Source organism: Salvelinus sp. IW2-2015, linkage group LG4p, assembly GCF_002910315.2.
Source record: "Salvelinus sp. IW2-2015 linkage group LG4p, ASM291031v2, whole genome shotgun sequence".
Lineage (NCBI taxonomy): Eukaryota > Metazoa > Chordata > Actinopteri > Salmoniformes > Salmonidae > Salvelinus > Salvelinus sp. IW2-2015.
In genome coordinates, this window is record NC_036841.1 from 17,382,214 (window position 1) to 17,407,983 (window position 25,770).

The window sequence follows — 25,770 nt, forward strand, 5'->3', positions numbered from 1 at the left end:
TGTTACATTGCCACATTCTTAATGTGTTCTAGCATGTGATTTGTTTGTAGACATAGCAAATATAATGATTCTAGTTCTGTGGTAGCCATTCTGGAACATTGGAGACTATAATTGGCATCTTCTATTGGCCACAAATGTCTCATTAATACATTTTTATTTTCTAATAATCAACATTAACTTGTCATAGCAGCTGTCTGTAGTATTTGTGAGATGCACATTTATCCCATGTCATGTGGCCTCAACCAAATTAATTGCACACTGAGAAATAACATTTACTTGAGGGGATTCAGTAAGAAACATTGCAGTTCTAAAGCAAGTGCAGACTCAAAGTTGGCTACCACTGTTTGAAAGCAATACAAATGGTTATTTTGAATTCCTCTTGGCTGCGTAACAGTTCGACTGTGGTTCCCTCTATGCATTAGGCTTCAATTATGGTCAGAGGAACAGATATTTCACAGTAAAGACAATTTTAGTGTGGCTTTCTCTGCTCTCAGAGAGGAATACACAAGGCAGAATTGTGAAACAGGTAGGAGGCAAAATTCCCTTCGTTGTACAATTTATTTTTCTACACTTAATATGATGAAAACTAGGCCCTGTACAGTCCACTTTAGTGAGTACAATTATTTACAATTTATACACATTAAAACATGGTGATAAATTGGTTCCAATTGAAATGCAATAAGAAAAAAAAAGAACTTCCCTTTGTGATCTGCATTGGGAAGAACCTACAATTCCAAGGAGAGAAATATTTTCTGGGCTGACGATCCAATTTTACAATAGGCCCCATTGAAAAAGAAAAAGACAAAAAAAACATACACCTTGTATAGAGCACTCCATAAGATAAAGCATGCTATCAAGCAACTGCTCCTGTTCTCTGCAAACCAGCAACAACATCCATGTCCTCTTCTCTTTGATTAAAGTCCTAGAGGGGGGGGGTGGGAAAGGCCAATAGTGTCTGACAACCTGTACAACCAGCATGGTGCCACGAAAAAACACAAACACATTTACATCAACATTTAAAACGGGAGAAATTTCAAATATTTTCTTGGTCTTTGTGTAGCCAACCCACATTCGCTTGGTATATTTTTTGTATTATTTTGTTTATGCTAGTTTTCTTTTCCTTTGTTTATTGGGCTTGAATGCAGTACACTTGATGCATTCCCACTCTCCGCCCAAATTCTCCCCAAGGCCACATAAGTAACATGAAACTGTAACAAAGCTATATCCAATCCCTCCATTTAGCTAAAATATATTTTAAAAAAACCTTGTCTTTTTTTGCCAATGAACGAAAGGTAAGCTTCCCAGTATCAGACAAACTTCCAAGGTCATACACAACACAAGACCCCCCCCCCCCCCCAAAAAAAAGTATTGTTTGATTGAATTCACGCCTTTATGCTACATAAGTGTACACTTTGCGATCCTCAGGTGTCCGTGCCAAATATTCCCGCTCAATGAGTCCTTCAATGCGCTTCTTGATGACTACAGGACTGGGGAGGAATCGCGATCGCAATTGCTGGGTGACCTGGAGAGATGGTACAAACAGACACAATCAGAACCGGATCTTACATCTAATTACTGACGTAAATGAAATACTGAGAGGTACAGACAGAAGTACCCCGAAACACCTCAATGTTCATACACTGTATTCCACTGACCTCTGCTACCAACACGTTATGCTGCATCTTCTTTCTAGACTTCATGATGCGGACGATGGCCGCCTCGATCTCGTGCTTCCTATCATCGTCCACTTTCTGCCGCGTCTCCTTCCTCTCCGGGTCCGTCTCTCCTTGCTTAGCGGCGACTAGCGACCAACACACGGAAACCAGTTTCAGCCGGGCACCTCATATGACAGCTACATGCACAGGACTATATCACTGGGCTCCCGAGTGGCGCAGCGGTCTAAGGCACTGCATCTCAGTACAAGAGGCATCACTACCGTCCCTGGTTCGTATCTTGGCTGTATCACATCCGGCCGTGATTGGGAGTCCCATAGGACGGCGCACAATTGGCCCAGCATCATCCGGGTTAGGCCGACATTGTAAATAAGACTTAGTTCTTAACCGACTTGCCTAGTGAAATAAAAATAAATTCACGCTACACAGGTAAATCTTTGGTTGGGCTATCCAGACGAGTGGAGATCAGTGGGGTTTTCACTACAACTATCTGAGAGGTAGAATCAGATAAATAGAATCTCATTATAATTCTGTGGTTAGAATGACCCTAGAAGGTTGGTATGCATACAGTTCAACGCCATGCTTCAGAAACCAATGTTGAAACAAAATAAATCCTGGTTGTTTTTGTGCCATTTTGGTTATGCATGCCCTAGCTCTTTAAATCTGTGTTCTACAAGACCGGTCTGTATGGCTAACTGGGTTTGTCTACCTGTCTGGATCTTCACGCGGTGCAGCTTGGAGGTGAACTGGTCGTTGACGGTGAACACATGACCGTTCTCGATCTCCTTGGACTTGGGATCCTTGGTGAGGACCCGCTGGGTGGGCTTCCCGCAGGCCAGCGACTGCAGCGCTCGCACTAGCTCCCTCTCCGGGATGTCTGTCTCCTGCTGGATCTCCTACACAGCAGAGAGCGAGAGATGGGGACAAAGAGGAGAGATGGAGATGAGGCAGAGGGATCCTTTGATCCATGACTGCACTATACTGAAACCAAAGAATACATAGACCCTCGTGTTTCTCTAAAAAACTAACTTTTTCAGTTCAATATAACTTTATTTATTCCCTCAGGGAAAGACATTGCCAGACCACGACTATGAACATCCTGCACATATAATAAAGACATCACTTGGCCCAAATACATCCCTCCTTACAAACTTGACTTTATTCTGTGATGTGCTACGCGGCTGTACCTCAAACATGGACTTCTCCCGGTTGTTGAAGAGCATGAGTATTGTCATCTGGAAGGTGGACACTTGCAGTATGTGCTTCCTGGTGTTGGAGCCTGTTACTTGGGCGCCGCCCACCCCCACCTCCAAGCCGTCCTCCTGGGAGGAGAGGAGAAGAGAGGTCACCACCGGCCGGCAGCCTTCAGGTAACTCAGTCACACAGGAGTAATCAATGTAGCCTCTGTTCAATCACTGACTATGTCATGCTTATATAAACACATACAGTTGAAGTCGGAAGTTTACATACACCTTAGCCAAATACATTTAAATTCAGTTTTTCACAATTCCTGACATTTAACTCTGGTAAAAAAAAAATCCCTGTTTTAGGTCAGTTAGGATCACCACTTTATTTTAAGAATGTGAAACGTCAGAATAATAGTACAGAATTATTTCAGCTTTTATTTCTTTCATCACATTCCCAGTGGGTCAGAAGTTAACATACACTCAATTAGTATTTGGTAGCATTGCCTTTAAATTGTTTAACTTGGGTCAAACGGTTCCGGTAGCCTTCCACAAGCTTCCAGCAATAAGTTAGGAGGAATGGGCCAAAATTCACCCGACAGAGCTGGTGTAACTGAGTCAGGTTTGTAGGCCTCCTTGCTCGCGCATGCTTTTTCAGGTCTGCCCACAAATTGTCTGTAGGATTGATGTCAGGGCTTTGTGATGGCCACTCCAATACCCTGACTTTGTTGTCCTTAAGCCATTTTGCCACAACTTTGGAAGTATGCTTGGGGTCATTGTCCATTTGGAAGACCCATTTGCGACCAAGCTTTAACTTCCTGACTGATGTTTTGAGATGTTGCTTCAATATATCCACATCATTTTCCGTCCTCATGATGCCATCTATTTTTGAAGTGCACCAGTCCCTTTTGCAGCAAAGCACCCCCACACATGATGCTGCCATCCCCATGCGTCACGGTTGGGATGCTGTTCTTCGGCTTGCAAGCATTCCTCTTTTTCCTCCAGACATAACGATGGTCATTATGGCTAAACAGTTCTATTTTTGTTTCATCAGACCAGAGACATTTCTCCAAAAAGTACGATCTTTCCCCATGTGCAGTTGCAAACCGTAGTCTGGCTTTTTTATGTCGGTTTTGGAGCAGTGCTGAGCGGCCTTTCAGGTTATGTTGAATAAGGACTCTTTTACTGTGGATATAGATACTTTTGTACCTGTTTCCTCCAGCATTTCACAAGGTCCTTTGTTGTTGTTCTGGGATTGATTTGCACTTCTCGCACCAAAGTACGTTCATCTCTAGGAGACAGAACGCGTCTCCTCCTGAGCGGTATGACGGCTGCGTGGCCCATGGTGTTTATACTTGCATACTATTGTTTGTACAGATGAACGTGGTACCTTCAGGCGTTTGGAAATTGCTCTCAAGGATGAACCAGACTTGTGGAGGTCTACATTTTTTCTGAGGTCTTTTGATTTTCCCATGATGTCAAGCAAAGAGGCACTGAGTTTGAAGGTGGGCCTTGAAATACATCCACAGGTACACCTCAATTGACTCAAATGATGTCAATTAGCCTATCAGAAGCTTCTAAACCATGACAATTTCACCAAGCTGTTTAAAAGGCACAGTCAACTTAGTGTATGTAAACTTCTGACCCACTGGAATTGTGATACATTGAGTTATAAGTAAAATAATCTGTCTGTAAACAATTGTTGGAAAAATGACTTGTGTCATGCACAAAGTAGATGTCCTAACCAACTTGCCAAAACTATAGTTTGTTAACAAGAAATTTGTGGAGTGGTTGAAAWTTTTTTTTTAATGACTCCAACCTAAGTGTATGTAAACTTATGACTTTAACTGTAGCCCCCCCACACATCAATGTTCATCCCATATTCAAAGGCAAGTACAGCCTTAATAGACCTGCTGTTATCAAGGCATGATGTTGACATTAGTGGTGCGTGCGTGCATCAGTCTGTCTACCTGCCAGCCAGTCAAAGGCTGTCCCCTGCATACCTTTTTGATTGGGCCGTAGAAGGTGGCATTGAGGTCTGCAGAGCCCATGTGATGCTGCAACGTGAGCTGCCTGCCGCTGTGTTTTGCCAGATAAAATCTATGGCCACAAAATCAGAGGACAGTCACACACTACACCGTTAAAGATAAACACAGACAATGGACAGCGCCCCGCTTCCACAAGCTGCAGCAGAGAATTACATGGCCTCGCTATGCAGAGAATTACATGGCCTCGCTATGCAAAGTAAATGAGATACAGTGAAGGACAAAGAGGAGATAGACAAACCTTCTAAAGACTTCAAATGCATGTCGAGGAGAAGGGGGGATATTACATTTGGGTGTGGCGGACTGCGTTGGCCAGTAACCTGTCGTCAAAACCCTCACTGTGAGATCGACTCCACCCAACGACACCTGGGGATGGAAGTTAGATCTACGTCTTTCACTGAGGTTCCCAATGGTCAGAATGACCATCAAAAGCTCCATAAGATGTGCTCTTCGCTTTGAGAGAGCTAATGCAAGGTTAAATAGAGAGCAATAGTAATGGTGTCGTCTTTGGACAAAGCCAATGGGAAAATGAATGGCGTTTTTGATAAATGCTGAAAATAAGGTCTGTAGTAAACACAGGATTAGGTGATCTTATATGTTTTGTACCAAAACCATATTCTTTCCCCATAGGAATGGCTGAACGAACCAGAAGTAACTCATTTCAATTTTTTTAGGACTACAAGCTGGCGAGCTCTATGTTCCCCAGAACCAACACTGGACTGGTTCTGTGAGTGGGTGTCTCTGTGTCTCACCGCCGTTGACTGTAGATGTTGGCGGAACTCGTCCATGGTTGTGTTTGAGATGCTCATGTCTCGGAACATGCCTTCCAGTTTGGAGGTGAACTGGCAACCACACTCCGTCTGGCCAGGTGAACCAGAGAAAGAGCGAGAGGAAGAGAAAGAGAGATATACGGGATGATACAGATCTATTAAACACTTCACTCGCGCTATCATTTCTGTCACACTGACTCTTCACTCAGCTGAGCTGTAGTTCAACATACAGTTTGTACAGTTCAAAAGGTGTAAAGTACTTAAGTCGTTTTTTGGGGTATCTGTACTTTACTATTTTTATTTTTACTATTTTAATTTTACTTCACTTACATTCCTAGAAAAAAGTATGTACTTTTTACTCCATACATTTTCCCTGAACCCCAAAAGTACTTGCTTAGCAGCATCGAAAAATGGTACAATTCACACACTTATCAAGTGTCATCCCTACTGCCTCTGACCTGGCGGACTCACAAAACACAAATGCTTTGTTTATGAATGATGTCCGAGTGTGCCCCTGGCTAGCCATAAATTTAAAAAACAAGAAAATGGTAACGTCTGGTTTGCTTAATCTAAGGAATTCGAAATTATTTGTACTTTTACTTTTGATACTTAAGTATATTTAAAGCCAAATACTTTTAGACTTTTACTCAAGTAGTATTTTACTGAGTGACATACCTTTTTAATAGAAAATAGTATCTTTACTTTTACTCAAGTATAACAATTGGGTACTTTTCCACCACTGGTGCAGTTCAAGTAAAAAATGTATTACATTGTGTAATGTACCAGAACTGGGATCAAAATACAATTTAAAATAATTAAAAATATTTTAGCTTTGCAATTGAACCAAATCGAAAATAACCAAAAGTGCAAACCCCGCCCACATGACACCACAAGCAGGCTAACGCAAATGCTCAAAGTATTTGAAATAGTATTTGCACACAGGTCTGGTATATACTTATATTGCAAATCTTAAGGTTGTACTTATTAGGTATTGAAGGTGCTACAACACAATGCATTCAGAAAGTATTCAGACCCCTTGACTTTTTCCACATTTTGTTATGTTAAAGCCTTATTCTAACATTTATTTTCTCATCAATCTACACACAACACCTCATAATGACAAAGTGAAAACAGGTTTCCAGAAATTGTTGCAAATGTATTAAATCTATAAAAAACAACATATACCTTATTTCCATAAGTATTCAGACCCTTTGCAATGAGACTCGAAATTGAGCTCAGGTGCATCCTGTTTCCATTGATCATCCTTGAGATGTTTCTACAACTTGATTGGAGACCACCTGTGGTAAATTCAATTGATTGGACATGATTTTGAACGACACCCACCTGTCTATATAAGGTCTCACAGTTGACAGTGCATGTCAGAGCAAAAAACAAGCCACGAGGTCGAAGGAATTGTCCGTAGAGCTACGAGACAGGATTGTGTCGAGGCACAGATCTGGGGAAGTTTACCAAAAAAAATTATGTAGCATTGAAGGTTCCCAAGAACACAGTGGCCTCCATCATTCTTAAAATGGAAGAAGTTTGGAACCACCAAGACTCTACCTAGAGCTGGCCGCCAGGCAATCTGGGGAGAAGGGCCTTGGTCAGGGAGGTGACCAAGAACCCAATGGTCACTGACAACCATCTCTGTAGTACTCCAGCAATCAGGCCTTTATGGTAGAGTGGCCAGACAGAATCCACTCCTTAGTAAAAGGCATATGACAGCCCGCTTGGAGTTGCCAAAAGGCATCTAAAGTACTCAGACCGTGAGAAACAAGATTCTCTTGTCTGATGAAACCAAGATCGAACTCTTTGGTCTGAATGCCAAGCGTCATGTCTGGATGAAACCTGGCACCATTCCTACGGTGAAGCATGGTGGAGTCAAGATCATGCTGTGGGGATTTCTTTCAGCGGCAAGGACTGGGAGACTAGTCAGGATTGAGGGAAAGATAAACAGAGCAAAATACAGAGATATCCTTGATGAAAACCTTCACCAACCTCAGACTGGGGCGAAGGTTCACCTCTAACAGGACAACGACCCTAAGCACACAGCCAAGACAACGCAGGAGTGGCTTCGGAACAAGTCTCTAAATGTCCTTGAGTGGCCCAGCCAGAGACAACATCTCTGGAGAGACCTGAAAATAGCTATGCAGCGACGCTCCCCATCCAACCTGACAGAGCTTGAGAGGATCTGCAGAGAAGAATGGGAGAAACTCCCCAAATACAGTTGTGCCAAGCTTGTAGCATCATACCCAAGAAGACTCGAGGATGTAATCGCTGCCAAAGGTGCTTCAACAAAGTACTGAGTAAAGGGTCTGGATGCTTATGTATATGTGATATTTCCGTTTTTTATTCGTAATAAATTTGAAAAAATTACTTACATTAATTTTAGAATAAGACTAAGGTCACAACATGTGGAAAAGTCAAGGGGTCTGAATACTTTCTGAATGCACTGTATATCTGAAACAAACAATTGATGAATCTGTTAATGGATGGAAGATCTTAAGATACGAAGCTACTGCTCTTCCTCCTCCTGTTTCCTCACCTTGAGCTTAGAGATCATGTTCTTCTCCGAGTCGTCCGAGACGCTCTTGTTGGTGAGCAGCCTCCTGGCCAGGTGCTGTTTGTAGTACCTCTCAAACACATCCTTCTCCTGCATGAACCTGAAGAGCACCATGGCCTTGTCCAGGATCGACTCCACCTCCTGCTCCGTCAACTACACACACACAGAACGAGAGGACAGCGAGCTTTACACGAGCACACATACACACTTTAAATGATTACATTTGAAACACTGATTTAATCAAATATATTGAACTCCTTATACAGTGAGCTCCAAAAGTATTTGGGACAGTGACCAGTTTATTGTTGTTTTGGCTCTGTACTCCAGTACTTTGAAATGATACAATGACTGAGGTTAAAGTGGAGTCCGTCAGCTTTAATTTTAGGTCATTTTCATCCATATCAGGTGAACCGTTCAGAAATTACATCACTTTTTGTACATTTTAGGGGACCAAAAGTATTGGGACAAATTTACTTATGTGTATTAAAGTAGTAAAAAGTGTAGTATTCGGTCCCATATTCATTGCATGCAATGACTACATCAAGCGTGTGACTCTACAAATGTGTTGGATGCATTTTCTGTTATTTTTGGTTGTTTCAGATTATTTTGTGCCCAATAGAAATGAATGGGAAATAATGTATTGTCATATTTGTGCGTATAACTTTCTCACTCATCATTATTCACAATTCATTCAGGATTATCTGTAATCATGGTAGCATCCAAATGAATGTAGAAGTGTTTAGAAATATATTATATTCTTATTTACAATAAAAGTGACTCCAAAATGATACAATACATTATTTACCATTAATTTCTACTGGCACAAAATAATCGGAAACACAACCAAATATGTGTCACAATCAAATGGCACCTATTCCTTATATTGGGCCCTGATCAAAAGTAGGGCACTATGTAGTGAATATGATGCCATTGGGCTCTGGTTAAAAGTAGAGCACTATATAGAGAATATGGTGTCATTAGGGACGCAGCCTGTGTGCCCTGAGGAGAGGAACATTCCTCCCCATTACATCAGAAAACGACTCACTCCTTTTACGCCTTTCTTCAGCTTGTCGTCGATGAACAAGGAGAGGTACTCGGGGGAGCGCGAGTTGAGGTTGAGGAAGTATTCAAAGTCCCCTGCGATGGTCTGCTTGAAGAGCCGGTCGTTGTTGAACGACTCTAGAAGGAAGCGGTCGAAACGCGACTTCAGATCCAACAGACCCTGCAGAGAACAAAAACCAGAGGAAGGAAGAACACATGACATTATTGGAAAGCAATTGCACTTACTACATGCTCTTGTGTATCTGCCATCTAGTGGCAATATGGAGTATAACAACAGAAATTGCATCCCTGCAGTGGATTTAAAAGCATTGAATCGGTACAAGCATTCACTGGAGTTTCCCCTATTGTTAAATCCATGACCAGGGAGTGTGGAAATGCACGCTTTGGGAGAATGGGAAGGAATGGGAATGTAGCCAGAGATCAATTTTTTGTGGGCCCCGTGCCAATGATGTCACTTCCGGTGTAAATTACCTGGATGTAATCCACAGGGTTTTTGCCCTCGCCTTCCTCTGACACCAGCGCCTTGCCCTGCTCGCGGAGGTAGGAGCTCATGCACTCACACATGGTCTTCAGTCCGTTTGGCACTCTGCTAAAGAGCTTATACATACACGCCAGGTCTGTGTTCACACATGCACGCACGCACGCACACGGGCCCACACATCAGTACAAACACATTAGTATCCAAAGACCACCCACTAATATCTTTCACAATAAATATTGAATTGCTGACATTGATATCAAAACAATGGCACGGGTGGTGCCAAGTATGCACACGACAACAATACACATTCACACAATGTACATTACTAAATTATTCTGCTCTGCAAAAGACCTCTTAAGAGGTATGCAAATGTCTGACAAACTTTAACATCGGGGGAAAATATCCCTTTCACGAAAAAGAAACAAAGGTTGGTGTCCCAAATGGCACCCTATGCCCTATATAGTGCACTACTTTTGACCAGAGCCCTATCGGCCCTGTCAAAGGTATTTCACTGCATAGGGATTAAGGTGCCATTTGGGACGCAAAGTATAGCTGGGACTGGAGTAGTAGTAGTGTGGCAAACTGACCCTCTGTCTTTCCGTTCTTGAGCATGTGGACGAGGCCCGAGTTCTCCATTTCCACGATGGTCTTCATGTGCTTGGAGATGAGCTCCCGCTCCACCACCTTCACAATGGGCTCTTCCGTCGTCTTGTCCAGGCAGTGCAGCACGCGCTCGATCTCCTCGTTTATCCGCGCCTCCACTTTCTTTATGTACACGCTTGCACTGTTCTCCGCCAAAAACTTTTGACTTTCCATCTGGAGGTCAAACAAACACGGGGTTAGGAGCGCCTTGGGTGACTGAGAGGGTATACACATGATGTACATATTATGATAATAGTAGGCAAACAACAAATATCAATGCAAGTCAATGCATGACACATAGCATTGATGTGAATGAAATGTATGAATAGATGTGGGGGGGGGATTATTACAAACCTGGAAGAACTCTGCAGACATTTCTAAAAACGGGGCCTCAAAGTCCTCTTCGTAAACCGACCTCCCTTCGAGGCCTAAGATCATTAACATCTGGCAGGCATTTCTGATCGCCCCCCTGAGAGAGAGGGAGAGAGAGAAAGTGAGAGTGAGACAAACAGGGTCAGGTTAAAAGACACCTCTACAGATTCATTCTAATTCAGTCCATGTGTCAAGTACAGTTGAGTCCCAAATTGCATTCTATTATGTGCCTGTCCATGACAGACTGACCAGGTGAATCCAGGTGAAAGCCATGATCCCTTATTGATGTCACTTGTTAAATCCACTTCAAAATCAATGAAGATGAAGGGGAGGAGACAGGTTAAAGAATAATTTTTAAGTCGAGACATTTGAGTGTGTCAAGAACTGCAACGCTGCTGGATTTTTCACACTCAACTTTCCTGTGTGTATCAAGAATGGTCCACCACCCAAAGGACATCCAGGCAACTTGACAACTGTGGGAAGCATTGGGGTCAACATGGGCCAGCATCCCTGTGGAACACTTTCAACACCTTGAAGAGTCCATACCCCGACGAATTGAGGCTGTTCTGAGAGAAAAGGGGGGTGCAACTCCTAATGTTTTGTACGCTCAGTGTATAGGATACCATTTAGGTCTGGGTCAGCTCAAAGACTGTATCAGATACTTTTTAAATTCAACAAAGAGCACAATGAAATAATCATGGATTACGGTTGTGGTTTTTTTTCATCGGGAAAAACACTGCTTCCTTCAGCTCAGAAACTCTGGCTCTGTTTGAATTACTTCCTTACCTCCTCCCTTCAAACAGTCGATGCTTAGACATGACTGGACAGACGAACACAAGCGTTCCGCCGCATGGCTTTCAGTCATTTCCAGTGATTACACTTGTCAAGTCATTTCAGTGATTCCTTCAACGAAGCTAGGCGTTTGTACACGTTTAAAGACGTCGAACAGGCCCTGTGTATAGACGGGTCATATTATTATACCTGTCCACCACTTCGCCCTTCCTCTCTCGTGCGATCATGTCCAGGAGGGTCTGTCGGAGGTGGTCTCGGATGCAGCCGTAGCGCACCACCTGGTCTCTGAAGATGATCAGGCCCAGGTTGTAGACGTTCTCCACATTGTTCTGCTGCACGTACACCCGGTCCTGGGAAACAAGAGGAAGAGAGGGTGAAGCTTTGTCATTCAAGGCTGATCTTGGGCAAGTTTTGCATTTCCCCCACTAATGGTTATGTTTAGGATTGGTGGATGGGAAGCTGATCTCAGATCTGTACCTCACCCCGGAGCGCGTTTGAGACCTGCAGCCAGGAAGCAATGCATTACCAGTCCAAGGGAGGGTTACGAGATGACACTGTATTGAGAAATACAGTCAAATCCTAATAACTAAGAAGTGTGCACGTCTGATAAGCACAAATTGTGCATGTCAGCAGTTACGTTTTCTAAAAGTGTGATGATGCAAAACACAATGATGCAAAACGTAGCATCACTTTTAGATTTGTGCTGTATCTTGAAAACGTATCTGCTAACTGGAACATGAATGAACAAAATACTAAAAACATGTTGTTTTTTTGTAAAACATCCCTGGTTTATGACTGCACCTTGTAGCTGTCAGAGCCATGTATTTAGAGAGTTTAGACATTGAGGTTTCTGCATAATGATGCATTTACATGACCCTACAATACTATGGCAGCCATGTTAGCACCCCATAAACTTTACATGGGGAATATTAAAATAATGCTATGTATGTCTAGAATTAAAACATAACTCTCTAAATACATGGCTCTGGTAACTGGTGGTGCCACTCACCATGTACATGAGGATGTCTCTGATCATGACCATGGCTGTCTGGTGGTCGTTCCAGGCTTGGTTTAGTGTTTGGAGGAAGTTGTTGTTTAGTGAGTTGAGGACATCTTCCCGTACCTGTGGGGAAGCAGCAGCACAGTCAGGCAGAGAGGCATTCGTTTGATACTACAACACCACACTGATGACTTGGCACACTGAGCCCATCTCGCTTTCTCTGCATGACACACTCTTTCTGTCCGTGAGTCTCTCCCTCCACAAGCTCCTCTCTCTGAGTGTCCTCTCTCTGTATGCGACGCTAAAGAACACTGTGCTCATCAACATCAGGCAGAGAAACATCATCCATTTAGTGAAACAGTGTGTCAGTGTGCTGGGCACTATCTCAATGGAAAGTGAACCCCTCTCAGCTCACTATAATCACCTACTGATGAATCTGTTGTACTTACAGTGCATTCGGAAAGTATTCAGACCACTTGACATTTTGTTACGTTACAGCCTTATTCTAAAATGGATTAAATACAAAACATTCCTCAGCAATCTACACACAATAACCAATAGTGACAAAGCGATAACAGGTTTAAACATTTTTTGCAATTGTATTACAAATAAAAAACTATTTATTCACGTAAGTATTCAGACACTTTGCTTAGAGTCTCGAAATTGAGCTCAGGTGAATCCTGAGCCTGATTATGCGTCTGCCGAACCTTTCGCCAAATGCAATTCTTGAGGTGGAGTAACTCTGCAAGATCACGGTCTGAACCGGTTTTAATTAAAATGTTCTTTATGGGGGCGTGTTTGTTAACAATATCACTGAAGATATCACAAAACAAGGTCCAAGCTTCTTCGACAGAGGGGATCAATTTGATTCTATACCAATTTACAGAGGCCAGGTCATGAAGGAAGGCTTGCTCATTAAAGTTTTTTAGCAAGCGTCTATGACAAATCAGGACAGGACGTTTCACTGAGCAGCCATTGTGAACACAGGCTGTAAAACAGTGAACACTAAGGTCATTACAGAAAACACCAGACTGGTACCTATCAGGATTATTTGTGAGGATAACATTGAGGAGAGTAGCCTTTTCTGGGTGTTTGGAGTCATACCTTGTGGGATTGGTAATAATCTGAGAAAAATGTAGGGAGTCCCATTGCTTTAGAACTTGGTTAGATGGTTTAAGCATGTCCCAGTTTAGGTCACCTAGCAGGACAAATTCAGACTTAGTGTAAGGGGCCAGGAGAGAGCTTAGGGCAGCTAGGGTTCAGGCCGGTGCTGAAGGAGGACGATATAAACGCCCTGCAACAGTCAACGAAGAGCTATTTGAAAGTTTAACGCTTAAAACCAGCAAATCAAATTGTTTGGGGACAGACTTGGTGGAGATAACCGAGCACTGAAGGTGATCTTTGGTAAAGATTGCCACTCCCCCACCTTTGGAAAATCTGTCTTGCCGAAAAAGGTTATATTCAGAAAGGTTAACACCAGTAATCAAAATGCTCTTTCTTAACCACGTTTCAGTTTATCTCCTGAATGCCAAAACATACGAGTCTCCAGCTTCAGTGATTTTTGCCACTTTATGACCACTTCTTCCATAGCAAAACATGTTTGGAAAGTTTTGTTTAAATCAAAATGGATGCTGTCAAAAAGGGATTGATGGATTTACCCTATTACTCTGATTGCAAATGTGGGGGACAAGAACAGAATGTCAATGGGAGAGAATTTGTTTTAATTCTGAGATGCCAATTGGGTGGTGTTTTTTTTAAGGCCAGTGCTGAAATATTGACATCCAGAGCGATAATTGGTCATCTGAAAAGGTATACATGCCACCCTACATAGGGCTATGGTGACCGTAGTACAGCCACACTGGCAGTCAGGAGTCATGACCACAGTCATCTGATGCCTCTGATTGTCATTAGTAGCCTACCAAACTTGCTAATGGCCGGTACTCAGCACTCTATTGTCCCTCTAATCACTCTGACATCAATACAAATTAAATCTAAAAGTAAATGCTTCATGAGAGCCCTGGCATTCAGAGTTTGAGCAGAACAGGATCACCTTTTGCGCAGGGAGAGACAGCTTCTCATAACTGGTTGATGCATGGAATGAAAGTGTTCCTGTTGCGTTTCTATAGGCTATGCAATCTGTTAAAAAGAGGAGAATCCCATCAGCTTTCTATAGGCTTGGACTACTATATGTACGTCTCAGCTTTCCAAATATTAAGCAAATTGCTTCGCTTTACAACCAAAGTTGCCTAACTGGCTTGCATGAAAATGAACCACGGGAAAAGCGTACTCCATTTGCTATTCAAGTGCATATGGAAAACATCTTTTTTTTTTTTTTTCCCCCTGCCTCTGTTCCGACAGGTGCATAATAGTCGCCCATTCTGAATCAAAACTAATTTCACACATTATTTAGTATATGTAAAGACAATATTAAAATTGAGAATAGTCTGAATGATGAAAATATTATCACTTGTTAATGATTCACCCAGCAAGCATTTTTTTGCAACTTTTTCAAAAAATAGTTGCATGCATTATGTAACCTAGTCCATAGGCCTATATGCTTTGCTAAGGTTTGTATCACAACTGAAGTGGCCAAATATATCCAAAACGTAGCCTATATGCTCAAGACCCCTGGAACATGGTTGAAGAGCCCATAGCCTACACAGCCTGGTGAAACGTGTTCCGACTGAGTTTTGACTGGCCACTATTTAATAAAAGTGTATCCCACCTTTCTCGTGCTGCTATATTTAAAGCACATTCATCTGCTTTCCAAACAGTGTAGCCTACCTGGCATATTAAAAAAGTAACTGCACATAACCTCCATTCGCTATTCGAGTGCAGGCTATGGATGATTTTCATTTTTTTGTGGGCCATTCTAAATAAAAAAATAATTCCACACATATGTAAAGACCAGATTAAATGGAGAATACTGCGTGAAGATATTATCAAGTGCATGTCAAATTCTGAACGTGAGACTGATGACGTGTGTGTAGCCTGCGCAAGAAAAAGAGCAGAGCACTTCCCTTTCATGCAACTTTTTTCAAATCATCATTCTTTGCTTCATGTAGCTACTAAAGTTGAATAAATAACTGTAAATTAAGCATATAGGAAGACCTGTTTCTTTGTTAACCGCTCAACACCGAATAGCCGCATGTGCACACTCCCTCAAATCGTTTGGGAGAAAAAAAATACCTTATTTTATTCAGTTATGTTCAATTGTATTGTTCTTACTATAAAATAATGCCACCGGAATTATAAGCAAATATTGCCTGATAAATGAACAAGTGTACCCAACTGCCATATGGCACAGCCAGATCAGGGCCTACCATAAGGAATATGCTATTCTGTTCTTCTGGAATAGGCTACATTTTCTTCATAGACCTGCCTAAAAAAAAAAGATTTATTGTGATGTGCTGGCTATATTAAATTGATTTATTAGATGTTTTAAAATGTAGATGTTCCAAAGGTCCGGATCAGTAGCTTGTAGGCTATAAGTGGAAACCGGAGATGCAAAGCATGTTTATGTTAATTAAATGGTCAATTACCGTGAGACCGGCAGTTACTTAAATGACGATCAACCAGTTGAAAAAAAATGTAATGACCGCCAAAGCCCTAGCCCTGCATAGATAATTAATTGTCCCAGTAATGTCATTGTTTCCAAATAGTTTGCAGACGCCACAGAAACCTGTCACGGCTTCAAGATAATCTGATGCTGCTTCCTGCTGCTACTCATTCAGTGGAATATGTTGGCCTACATGGTGTGTGGTTTAAACATGAGCGTTATAGGGATCATGTGATAGAAATCTGTCTGAGGATAGTTTGTGGAACTAAATCACACAATCCCAAGGTCAAAGGCTATCACAATCACTGATTAAAGCACCAAAAGGCAAATTGATCTGCTTCCTAGTACCTACATAATTCGATAAAACAACAGAGCAAAACCAAAAACACAAATCCTGCTTCACTCTCCGAAACAGGATACTTTTTCAATCAGCTGAGCTTGTCATAGATCAGGACTGTGTGTGATTACTGAAAGAGAGCATTCAAATCTCCAGTCAGATGCCTTTGGGCCCAAGTGGAGCTGGGCCTTCTGATAGCCCCATTCCTCAAACTTAACTCATTTAAATTCCAACCACTAAATATAAGGCTTCTGAATGAATGGAAGCAACTCATGTTTTCCAGATAGTTTGCTTTCTTTTGCAAGTCCGCCGCATCCAGCCATAGTCAGACAGATTCTCTGAGCTTTCCACAGTAATTAGTTTAATATGAGCACTCCACTTCATCACGCTGTCAGCATACCAAACAGGCCCAACACTGTAATTTAATATCGCCTGGATTCGATTGACAGACGTTCACAAGGTTGCTTTTCAACAATTAAAATGTTATTATGGTCAAGGTGAGTAACATCTTGTGGTCAAGCTCAGTGACTATTCTACCACTTTAGAGATCCTGTAAGTGTACTGACGGAAAATACGCTGCCAGTGATTTTACAAGGGTGATTACTGCCATACCCGCACAAATCCAGCAAAGGGACGTTAATCCAGACCCGGGTAAAACCAAACGAAAGAAAACTGGCTGAAACAGGGAGGGACTACCTGGACTGGTCCAATAAGAAACACTCGTTTTCATTGTCTGTTGTAAAATGTTTTAACATTATTCAATCACATGCCCTCATGAACAGCAATCAGTACTGAATCAACTCCCCGACTTGCGCTGGGATGAGCATGAGTCTACCACCCTGCGTTCATTGGCCTTACTTTGTTGATGAGGTGCTCGGTGACCACCTCCCGGAGGCCCGTGTAGAGCTTCTCGCCGTGTTTGTGCAGCACCATGGTGTAGGCGTTCCTGTAGAGCTCCTCGAAGCTCAGCCCGCTGTTGTTCTTCCTCTGGATCTCCTGGATGGCATTCTTCAGAAGGTCCCAGATGTTGTTGACATACTTCTCGTCCATCGTCATCTGCAGTGGACAAAGGAAGTAAGAGTGAGAGGAGAGCAGACAAATAGACTGACAGGCCAAAGTTTCGGGGATCTTTGGCTCCCTCGTTTGAGGGAGAACTGGAGCAAAGCAAGCTTGATAGACCCCGTGTGCATAGCCTCCATTTTTATCACAGTCTCCTGCTAGGCTAGCCTACTTCTTTAGGTCAGCAACCTGCGAGAGAGATGAGACAAGTCACTTGCTACACTTCTGCAACCCAAAAACCCCTACTTATTTAAAGAGTAGCCAATATTATATTGCAATATCTTACAGTTTGAGTGTAACATTGATAAAAGAATGCTCCTCCTGAAAATTAATGATTTATATTCCTACTTTTGATCCTATATGTAAAAGTATATTAAAACAAATCACTAAAGGGAAACGGAGGGTGTCCCGATTTTTGTTCCTTGTGATGAACTAAGACTGCAGGACTGCAATATCATGACAATATTCCCAATAAGGTTCCATCCAGTCCACAGCATGAATGAAAGCGTTTTATATTTTCCATATCATATTGCTCAAGGCCACCTCTATCTGTACCTAGTAACATTTGCCTTTACCCCAAATTCTCATTTTAACTGGACAGACAGTAATTTCACTGTAGCCAACCATCACACTCAGATAAACATGGCCATATTCACAGCTTGACAAAAATCCCTTGTCCCCTTTGGCTGTCACACTCAACCATGGTCTGTTAAACCTGGAGGCTCTCCAAAGTGAAGCTGGCCGAAAGCTGCATACAAGGTGTCTGGATATGGCACCATCCAAACACAAGCATATTTCACAGGAAGTATCGTGTGATTGGACAGGGTTCACAGGGATCCGGGAGGTAACATAGCAGGACAATCCATGACCCTACTCAACCCGAGAACAATTATGCAAGGTTGGTATTTGGATTTCTTATTGGAGTGAGGGACAGGGATCCCGATGTAGTGAAACCCTCTGCATCTAATAGGCCTTTTACTCACAAGTCATTTTTATAAAACCTAGTAACTTACCACAATAAATGAACTGTCATATATCCCACTAATAATCCAGGTACAGGGCTTGAACCTTATTCGGCCCATGATTGCACCGTTTTGTTTCGCTCTGGTCAACATTAGTAGAGGAAGTGCACTAACACCCTGGACCAGAACTACACAAAACAGTCCTATTTTCTGTGGTACTCAACATCATTTTAGTCTGTGGCCAGACTAATTGCTGATTCTGAGGACATCTCTGAATGTCTGAAATGGACTCTAGGAAGTCCCAGCCAAGACATAAAACAAGACTTTCAAAGATCTATTCTACACCATCTATTCTCTGCATATCAAAAGTGTGTTCCAAAGTGGCTTCAGCCACTTCACATGGGTTAGTGTGACAGTCAGTAGATGGCAAACTGGATAGAATCTGAGGAGCACTCATATCCTTCCCATCCCTTTCATGATAATGATTTAAAGTTTCTGAACAGCCAGGGAGGTAACATTATCTGATGACAGTGAACTTTCAACTAAACACTGGGCTTAGCACATGATCCTTTCATTTAAGGCCTAAGGTAATTTGACGTTTATGAGTCACTGCCTTGGTGAAGATTAAACTAACAAAACTGGCAAAACTAGCTACCTGATGTCACAATAATTCATTTAGCCCATTCATAGACGCTAACTACCTTTAGCCCGATGCTTGCTCAAAACGTTAACGCGAAAGTGGTACGGTTTTGGAAACACAAGTAATGTATAGCTCATATTCTCATATTCTTTTCTAAAAACAAAATGTTAAATTACTACACACATTTGTTTGCAGAAGACAGACAAGAGGAGACCAACTGTGCCAATTAGCTATCTAGCCTTCAAAAAGAAAGGAGGACCAAGGCACTCTTCATATAATTAATTTAAATGCCTTTATTAGTATGGCATGTTCAATAGAAACAAAGTTATTTTTAAAACGACGCGTTTCGGCTGCATGGCCTTCGTCAGGGAGTACAAAAAAAAAGAAGAATACAATGTTCTCTTTTTAACAGCTTTTCCAATTAGCCCTAATTGGAAGAGGGAGTGGTTACAAAATTGATTGGACACGTCAAGCATTTCATTAACTGTAAAACCACTCATGTAATCTATAGATTGGAATGTCCACAGTGCAAGGTGGTCTACATTGGACGGACAAAGAGACGTCAAGACCGCTTAGCGGAACACAAGTACGCCATACGGGTAGTCAATGAAGACTACCCCATGGCAAGGCACTACAAGTCCCTAGACCATGGCAACCCTGCCTCCCTACAAGCTATGGGTATTGATCATATTCCGGCCTCTATTAGAAAAGGGGACCGTCTTAAACAGTTAAACCAAAGGGAAAGTTTTTGGATTTACAAACTACAGGCCACTAAATACCCTGGTTTAAATGAAGATATGGATTTCTCACCCTTCCTGTAGGGTCGTGATAGGTCCATTTGCTGTCATCTAGTGGACATTTTGCTCAATTGCCCTCAGCTATGTTTAGACTGTTGTTCATGTTTTGCTGTGTACTATGGAATATATTGCTTTCTTATTCTAGACACTTCTCCCAGTCATATAAGGTTAGAACTACCTTCTAGTGTTCTGATACATCTAGCTTGGAGTTGTATTTTTATGATAACATAGCTACAGTATTTCACCTTTTAATGTGTATAGTATTGCTTACTAGGTGTGTCCAATCAATTTTGTAACCACTCCCTCTTCCAATTAGGGCTAATTGGAAAAGCTGTTAAAAAGAGGACATAGTATTATTTTTTTTGTACTCCCTGACGAAGGCCATGCAGCAGAAACACGTCGGTATAAAACAATAAATAATAATAAATAAAAAAACGTTTCTATTGAACATGCCATACTAATAAATGCCTTTTAATTAATTATATGAAGAGTGCCTTGGTCCTCCTTTCTTTTTGATGGCCAATTTACCCCTTTTACCAAAGAGCACCTTCTATCTACCAAAATGTACTATTGTGTACCTTAGTAGCGCTTCCCTTCCTCCTCTTTCTACTAGCTATCTAGCCTGTTCCGAACACCTGTGTAAGCATAACTGGGAGGAAGTGTAGTTCATCAACTGGAGGCACACACAGTATATGGATCTGTGCAAATCTGCTACAGTAAGTGTATTGTTTTTATTTAAAATATATTTTCTCAGGCCTCCTGAGTGTTGCAGAGGTCTAAGAAACTGCACCAGAGTGCTAGTTGTGCCACTAGAGATCCTGGTTCAAGTCCAAGCTCTGTTGCAGCCGGCCGTGACCTGGAGACCCATGGGGAAGCACACAATTGGCCGACAGGGATGTTCTTGTCCCATCGCGCACTAGCGACTCCTGGGCCAGGCGCAATGCAAGCTGACACTGTTGCCAGGTGTATGGTGTTTCCTCCAACACATTGGTGCGGCTGGCTTCAGGGTTAAGCGGGCACTGTGTCAAGAAGCAGTACGGCTTGGCTGGGATGTGTTTCGGAGGACGCACCGCTCTCGACCTTCGCCTTTCCTGAGTCCGTACGGGATTTGCAGCGATGGGACAAGACCAACTACCAATTGGATACCACGAAATTGTGAAGGGGGAAAACTACAAATATATATATATATATATATATATATATATATATATTTTTTTTTAAATAGATTATTTGACTGATATGAAAGGGCCATTTGTTTCAAAAACCTTTTCGCAAGCAATGATTATTTACTTTTCTAAACTTTAATACACGGAGTCGGAATTGTAGTTCACAGAGCAAACAGTGGGCGAAACTCACTGCTGGAAACACTATGGAGAGAAGAGTTATCGAGAGCTACTTTAGGGGATCATTGAGGATGCAGTGGAGGTACATCCGTCATAACTGAATACTGATCTTCTGAATACTGATATCAGCCAATAGCTTACTTCCATTTAGCTTTCGTCCATTAGTTTTAGCAAACTGTTTACAAATTAAACTTAGGCTAACGTTAGCTACTTCAATCTTGAAAGACAAAGTATCTAACGTTACATTAACTAGGTGTAACAGTCGATGCAAAATGTTAGCTAAAGTTAGCTATCTATCCAACAGTTAAAGTTAGTCGGGGTATCGCAAGGTTTTATTGGCATGTAACTAAAGAACGTGTTTTTTTTTTTATTAACTAAAATAACGTGATTCAGCAAACCATGTCATGCAGAATAACGTCACCCAACAACAATTATCTCCAGTCCAACCCACCAGTTTCTGAATTTCCCTAACGTTAAATACAACAAGTCATTCAGCCACAAACAAAGCTACGACGCCAAATATTTAGTTAACGTTAACTAGCTAGAAACCATGTTTTTCTCCGGGTAAAATGACAGTTGGTCGTTCGCTAGCTAATGTTAATAATTGTCTGACAACAGTAACGTTACTAGCTACTGTATCTAACAGTAGGTAGCAAGCAAGCAGCTAGTAGGGGGTAGCTAGCTATCTACTTGTTTTTACTGAAAGACCGGCCTTGCAAACTGCACTCCCCAGCTAGCTAGTTACTCGAACCTCGGTGGTCCAGTCACCGCCTGCTGCTGGCAGGGACAGGTCCTATATGCGGTTTGTACTTACAGGAAAAGCTCGTATCCTCATCTTGGTATCCTTTTTTGTGCCGCCTTTGCTGAGATTGGACATGGTTACCTCGTCTGTGTGTTCTGTATTTACATGAAAATATTATCTGGTTAGGTACAGGGAAGTATACTTGTGGAGCTTCCACTCGACCCTCGCTAGTCCGTAGTTGGTTGTTGACAACCAAACGGCAATGTTTCTCTAACGTAGATCTCCACACTCAGCAATGGCGGACTACCTAGCTGCAGTTCTCACTGTGCAGAGCGCACACGATGCAACTCACGCGAGACTAAGGGTACTGGGCTGGGAAGGGGTAATTTTCTCATGAATAAAATGTTTTGATCAATAAATTCCATTGGGCTTTGCCAAACACTTAAATAATAATATATGACATTTAGCAGACGCTTTTATCCAAATGACACATGACAAATCCAAATGCTTAAATGTTTTTATAACATACCACCCACTCCATCCTAGTTTACTAGGAATTATTTGGGCTCTGCCAGTGGAGGCTCCTCAGAGGAGGAAGGAGAGGACCATCCTCAGTGAAATTTCATAAAAATAGTGAAACAAAAAAAGGTGTTGCTTTTTAGATAAAACTATACTAAATATATTAATGTCACCAAATATGTGTTGAGAAGCTTGGTGAGTTGGTGACATTATTGGATAGAGATTGAAAATAGTTGAGCATTTTTTTATTATTCAAATTAGTTTCTTAAAATTACAGGAGATGGAGGTTAATTATACATTGTTTTCTTGGTTTTATTACTTTATTTGTGTCCAGTTTATTTCAATTTTCCCTGATAACAAGCTAGCTACCAGTTCGAGTGTGCACCTTTCGCCGCCAACGCTACCTCAACAAAACGTAAAAACAATTTGAACCCCTTTCATTCTCTGGGGTACACGGAAAAGGTGCGAATTAAAACAGAGGTAAAGAGTTTCAAGTTCGATATTCAACGGATATTTGCACTTTCAAACCTCAATAGCTTTCAAACCACTTGAGCCACAGACTCCAAATAAGTGTCATGATGTTGGAAAAATTGCGCACAACATTGCACAGGTCTTATTTTCACGATTTAGACATTAATTTCCTTTCCAAAGCGAATAAACATGTGGAAATGTGAGCAGCATCTTGTATTCCTAGTTGAATTAGTTAGGGAGTGTGAACAAAGTACAAACTTTTTTTACATTCAAATTTCAATAGCTCCTTGATCATGTGACATACTTACTTCAAACAAGGTTCAGAATGTCCACTGACTACTCTTATATATTGCACACCCTTTAGTTTGTCAATTTTCATCTCACAACATTTTACATGAATTTTTCCAAATGTAAAGTTTCGATAGCTCCTAGGTCGTGTGACTTCAAACAAGGTTCAGAATGTCCACTGAGTGGGTCTACATATTGCACACCCTTTAGTTTGTCCATTTTCATCTCACATGGTTTTACATGAATTTTTCAAAATGTAGAATTTCAATAGCTCCTTGGTCATGTGACCTACTGACCTCAAACAAGGTTCAGAATGTCCACTGACTATACCTTCATATTGCACACTCTGATGTTTGTCTACTTTCATCTCATGCTATTAGACTTAAATCTGTAAGCTTTGCAGGCCTTAATTTTACATGGGTGTTTAAAAAAACAACTTTTAAGTCAAAAAATGTTCCATCCTCGCAATAACTGTCTTTCACATGGACACTGAAAAGATCCGCAAATGGTTGTATGTGGAATGGATGAAGGACAGGAGAGGTGCTTAAAGGAAGGCGCACAGGTAGGCCTCATGAACAACACTGTTTCATATGCTCTTTTTAATCACAGTAATAGGCAGTGATTTGTCAGTCACAGTGAGCTTGATAATGTGAAATAATCATTTTTATAGCATCACTTTCATATACTGTACATTAAGACAAATCCTTCTACGTTGAGTATTAGAACGCAGTTTACATAACCTGATGACTTGATATTTGAGTGCATTCACAACAAGCCACCGACAGACAACTTACAAAATGCAATAGTGCATTTGAGGGTTCGTTTTTCTGATGAAAATAGTTATTTGATGCATGGCCTACTATTTCTAACTGGGAAAATAAATTCCTACGTCTTTTGTGAGTAAAATCCTTTTTCCAAAATTGATTTAGGTACATTTTTGTGAAGAGGTATGAGGGTTGTGATATGGATCATTTAATAGTAAAATCATTTAAGGGATCAATACATTTCTATATTGCTTCCCCAGTATCTGCATGAACCATCAGGCCAAGTGTTTTTGGTTGACCCTGCTGGACAGAAAGAGAAGGAGGAATGGGAACACGCTGCAATCAAATTCAGGTCTTAGTTATTCCATTGTACTGGATCTAATACATATTAGCATTTTACATACATTCATAAGCCTAATACTTTTTTATGATATACTGTGAAAAACTCTCTTGGCTGCTGGCTCTGTCACTTTCAGACATGCGCAGAGCAAATCAAATCAAATTTATTTATATAGCCCTTCGTACATCAGCTGATATCTCAAAGTGCTGTACAGAAACCCAGCCTAAAACCCCAAACAGCAAGCAATGCAGGTGTAGAAGCACGGTGGCTAGGAAAAACTCCCTTGAAAGGCCAAAACCTAGGAAGAAACCTAGAGAGGAACCAGGCTATGAGGGGTGGCCAGTCCTCTTCTGGCTGTGCTGGTTGGAGATTATAACAGAGCAGACTTGAACCACAGGGGTTTTCTGTAAAGAGAGAGTAATCCAAAAGGCACAGACACACCCCTTGACTTTCAATTGGCACTGTTGACCTGTATGTATTCTCTCCTGATTGGCTCTGTGGTGCACAGTCTGGCAGTCTGACTAAAGTGCCAGAGGTATGAGGAGAGACATCCTCCTTTGTATTTATGGGAACAAATATTTCCGAACACTTTGGATTCTATTTTTGGACAGTTAGAAGACACAATGCATCAATGCAAAAAAAAAATATTACTAATTACTGTCCATGAGTAACCTCAACCTTGTGGGTCTATGGGTGTTTGGGCCAATAAAGTGCCAACTCAATTCTACCACTGACTAGTCTCTCATGCCCCTATGAACGGGGACACAGGGCAATAGTTTTTAATCTAAACCAGCCATTTTTTTATGGAGTACACTAACCTCTAATTGGGGCTCTTTTCTTGACACATAGTAGCAGTTTACCAGATAACAAGTCAAGAAGAACAAAAAGTAGATTGTTGTAAGGGTGTATCCTGTGCTGGCCCCATTGTCATATCCATTCTGGATTCTGAGTGGTAAAATCATAGCTGAAAATAGCCTTGATGTATGTGTATACATTTTCCGCCAAGACAGAACTGCCAAAGGGGGTGGAGTTGCAATCTACTGCAGATACAGCCTGCAGAGTTCTGTCATGCTATCCAGGTCTGTGCCCAAACAGTTCGAGCTTCTACTTTTAAAAATCCACCTTTCCAGAAATAAGTCTCTCACTGTTGCCACTTGTTACAGACCCCCCTCAGCCCCCAGCTGCGCCCTGGACACCATATGTGAATGAATTGCCCCCCATCTATCTTCAGAGTTTGTAATGTTAGGTGACCTAAACTGGGACATGCTTAACACCTCGGCCGTCCTACAATCTAAGCTAGATGCCCTCAATCTCACCCAAATTATCATGGAACCTACCAGGTACAACCCCAAATCTGTAAACTCG

General features: G+C 41.6%; 1 protein-coding gene across 2 annotated transcripts; it reads right to left on the bottom strand.

Annotated features, from left to right (window-relative positions):
• Positions 1-539: 539 nt before the first annotated feature.
• On the bottom strand, positions 540-22,273 carry LOC111960619 (cullin-3). 2 transcript variants are annotated; one of them, XM_024136608.2, is made up of 17 exons: positions 22,096-22,273; positions 17,339-17,536; positions 12,594-12,707; positions 12,067-12,138; positions 11,774-11,934; positions 10,775-10,889; positions 10,366-10,594; positions 9,769-9,914; positions 9,281-9,457; positions 8,218-8,388; positions 5,655-5,762; positions 5,144-5,268; positions 4,861-4,957; positions 2,861-2,995; positions 2,383-2,569; positions 1,656-1,801; positions 540-1,522 (listed from the first exon to the last, which is right to left on the bottom strand). In XM_024136608.2, the coding sequence occupies exons 1-17, from the start codon at positions 22,156-22,158 to the stop codon at positions 1,391-1,393; spliced, it is 2,376 nt and encodes a 791-aa protein (XP_023992376.1). In that variant the 5' UTR covers positions 22,159-22,273; the 3' UTR covers positions 540-1,390. The 2 variants fall into 2 exon arrangements, with proteins under 2 accessions (XP_023992376.1, XP_023838463.1); XM_023982695.3 differs by lacking the exon at positions 12,067-12,138.
• Positions 22,274-25,770: the final 3,497 nt, after the last annotated feature.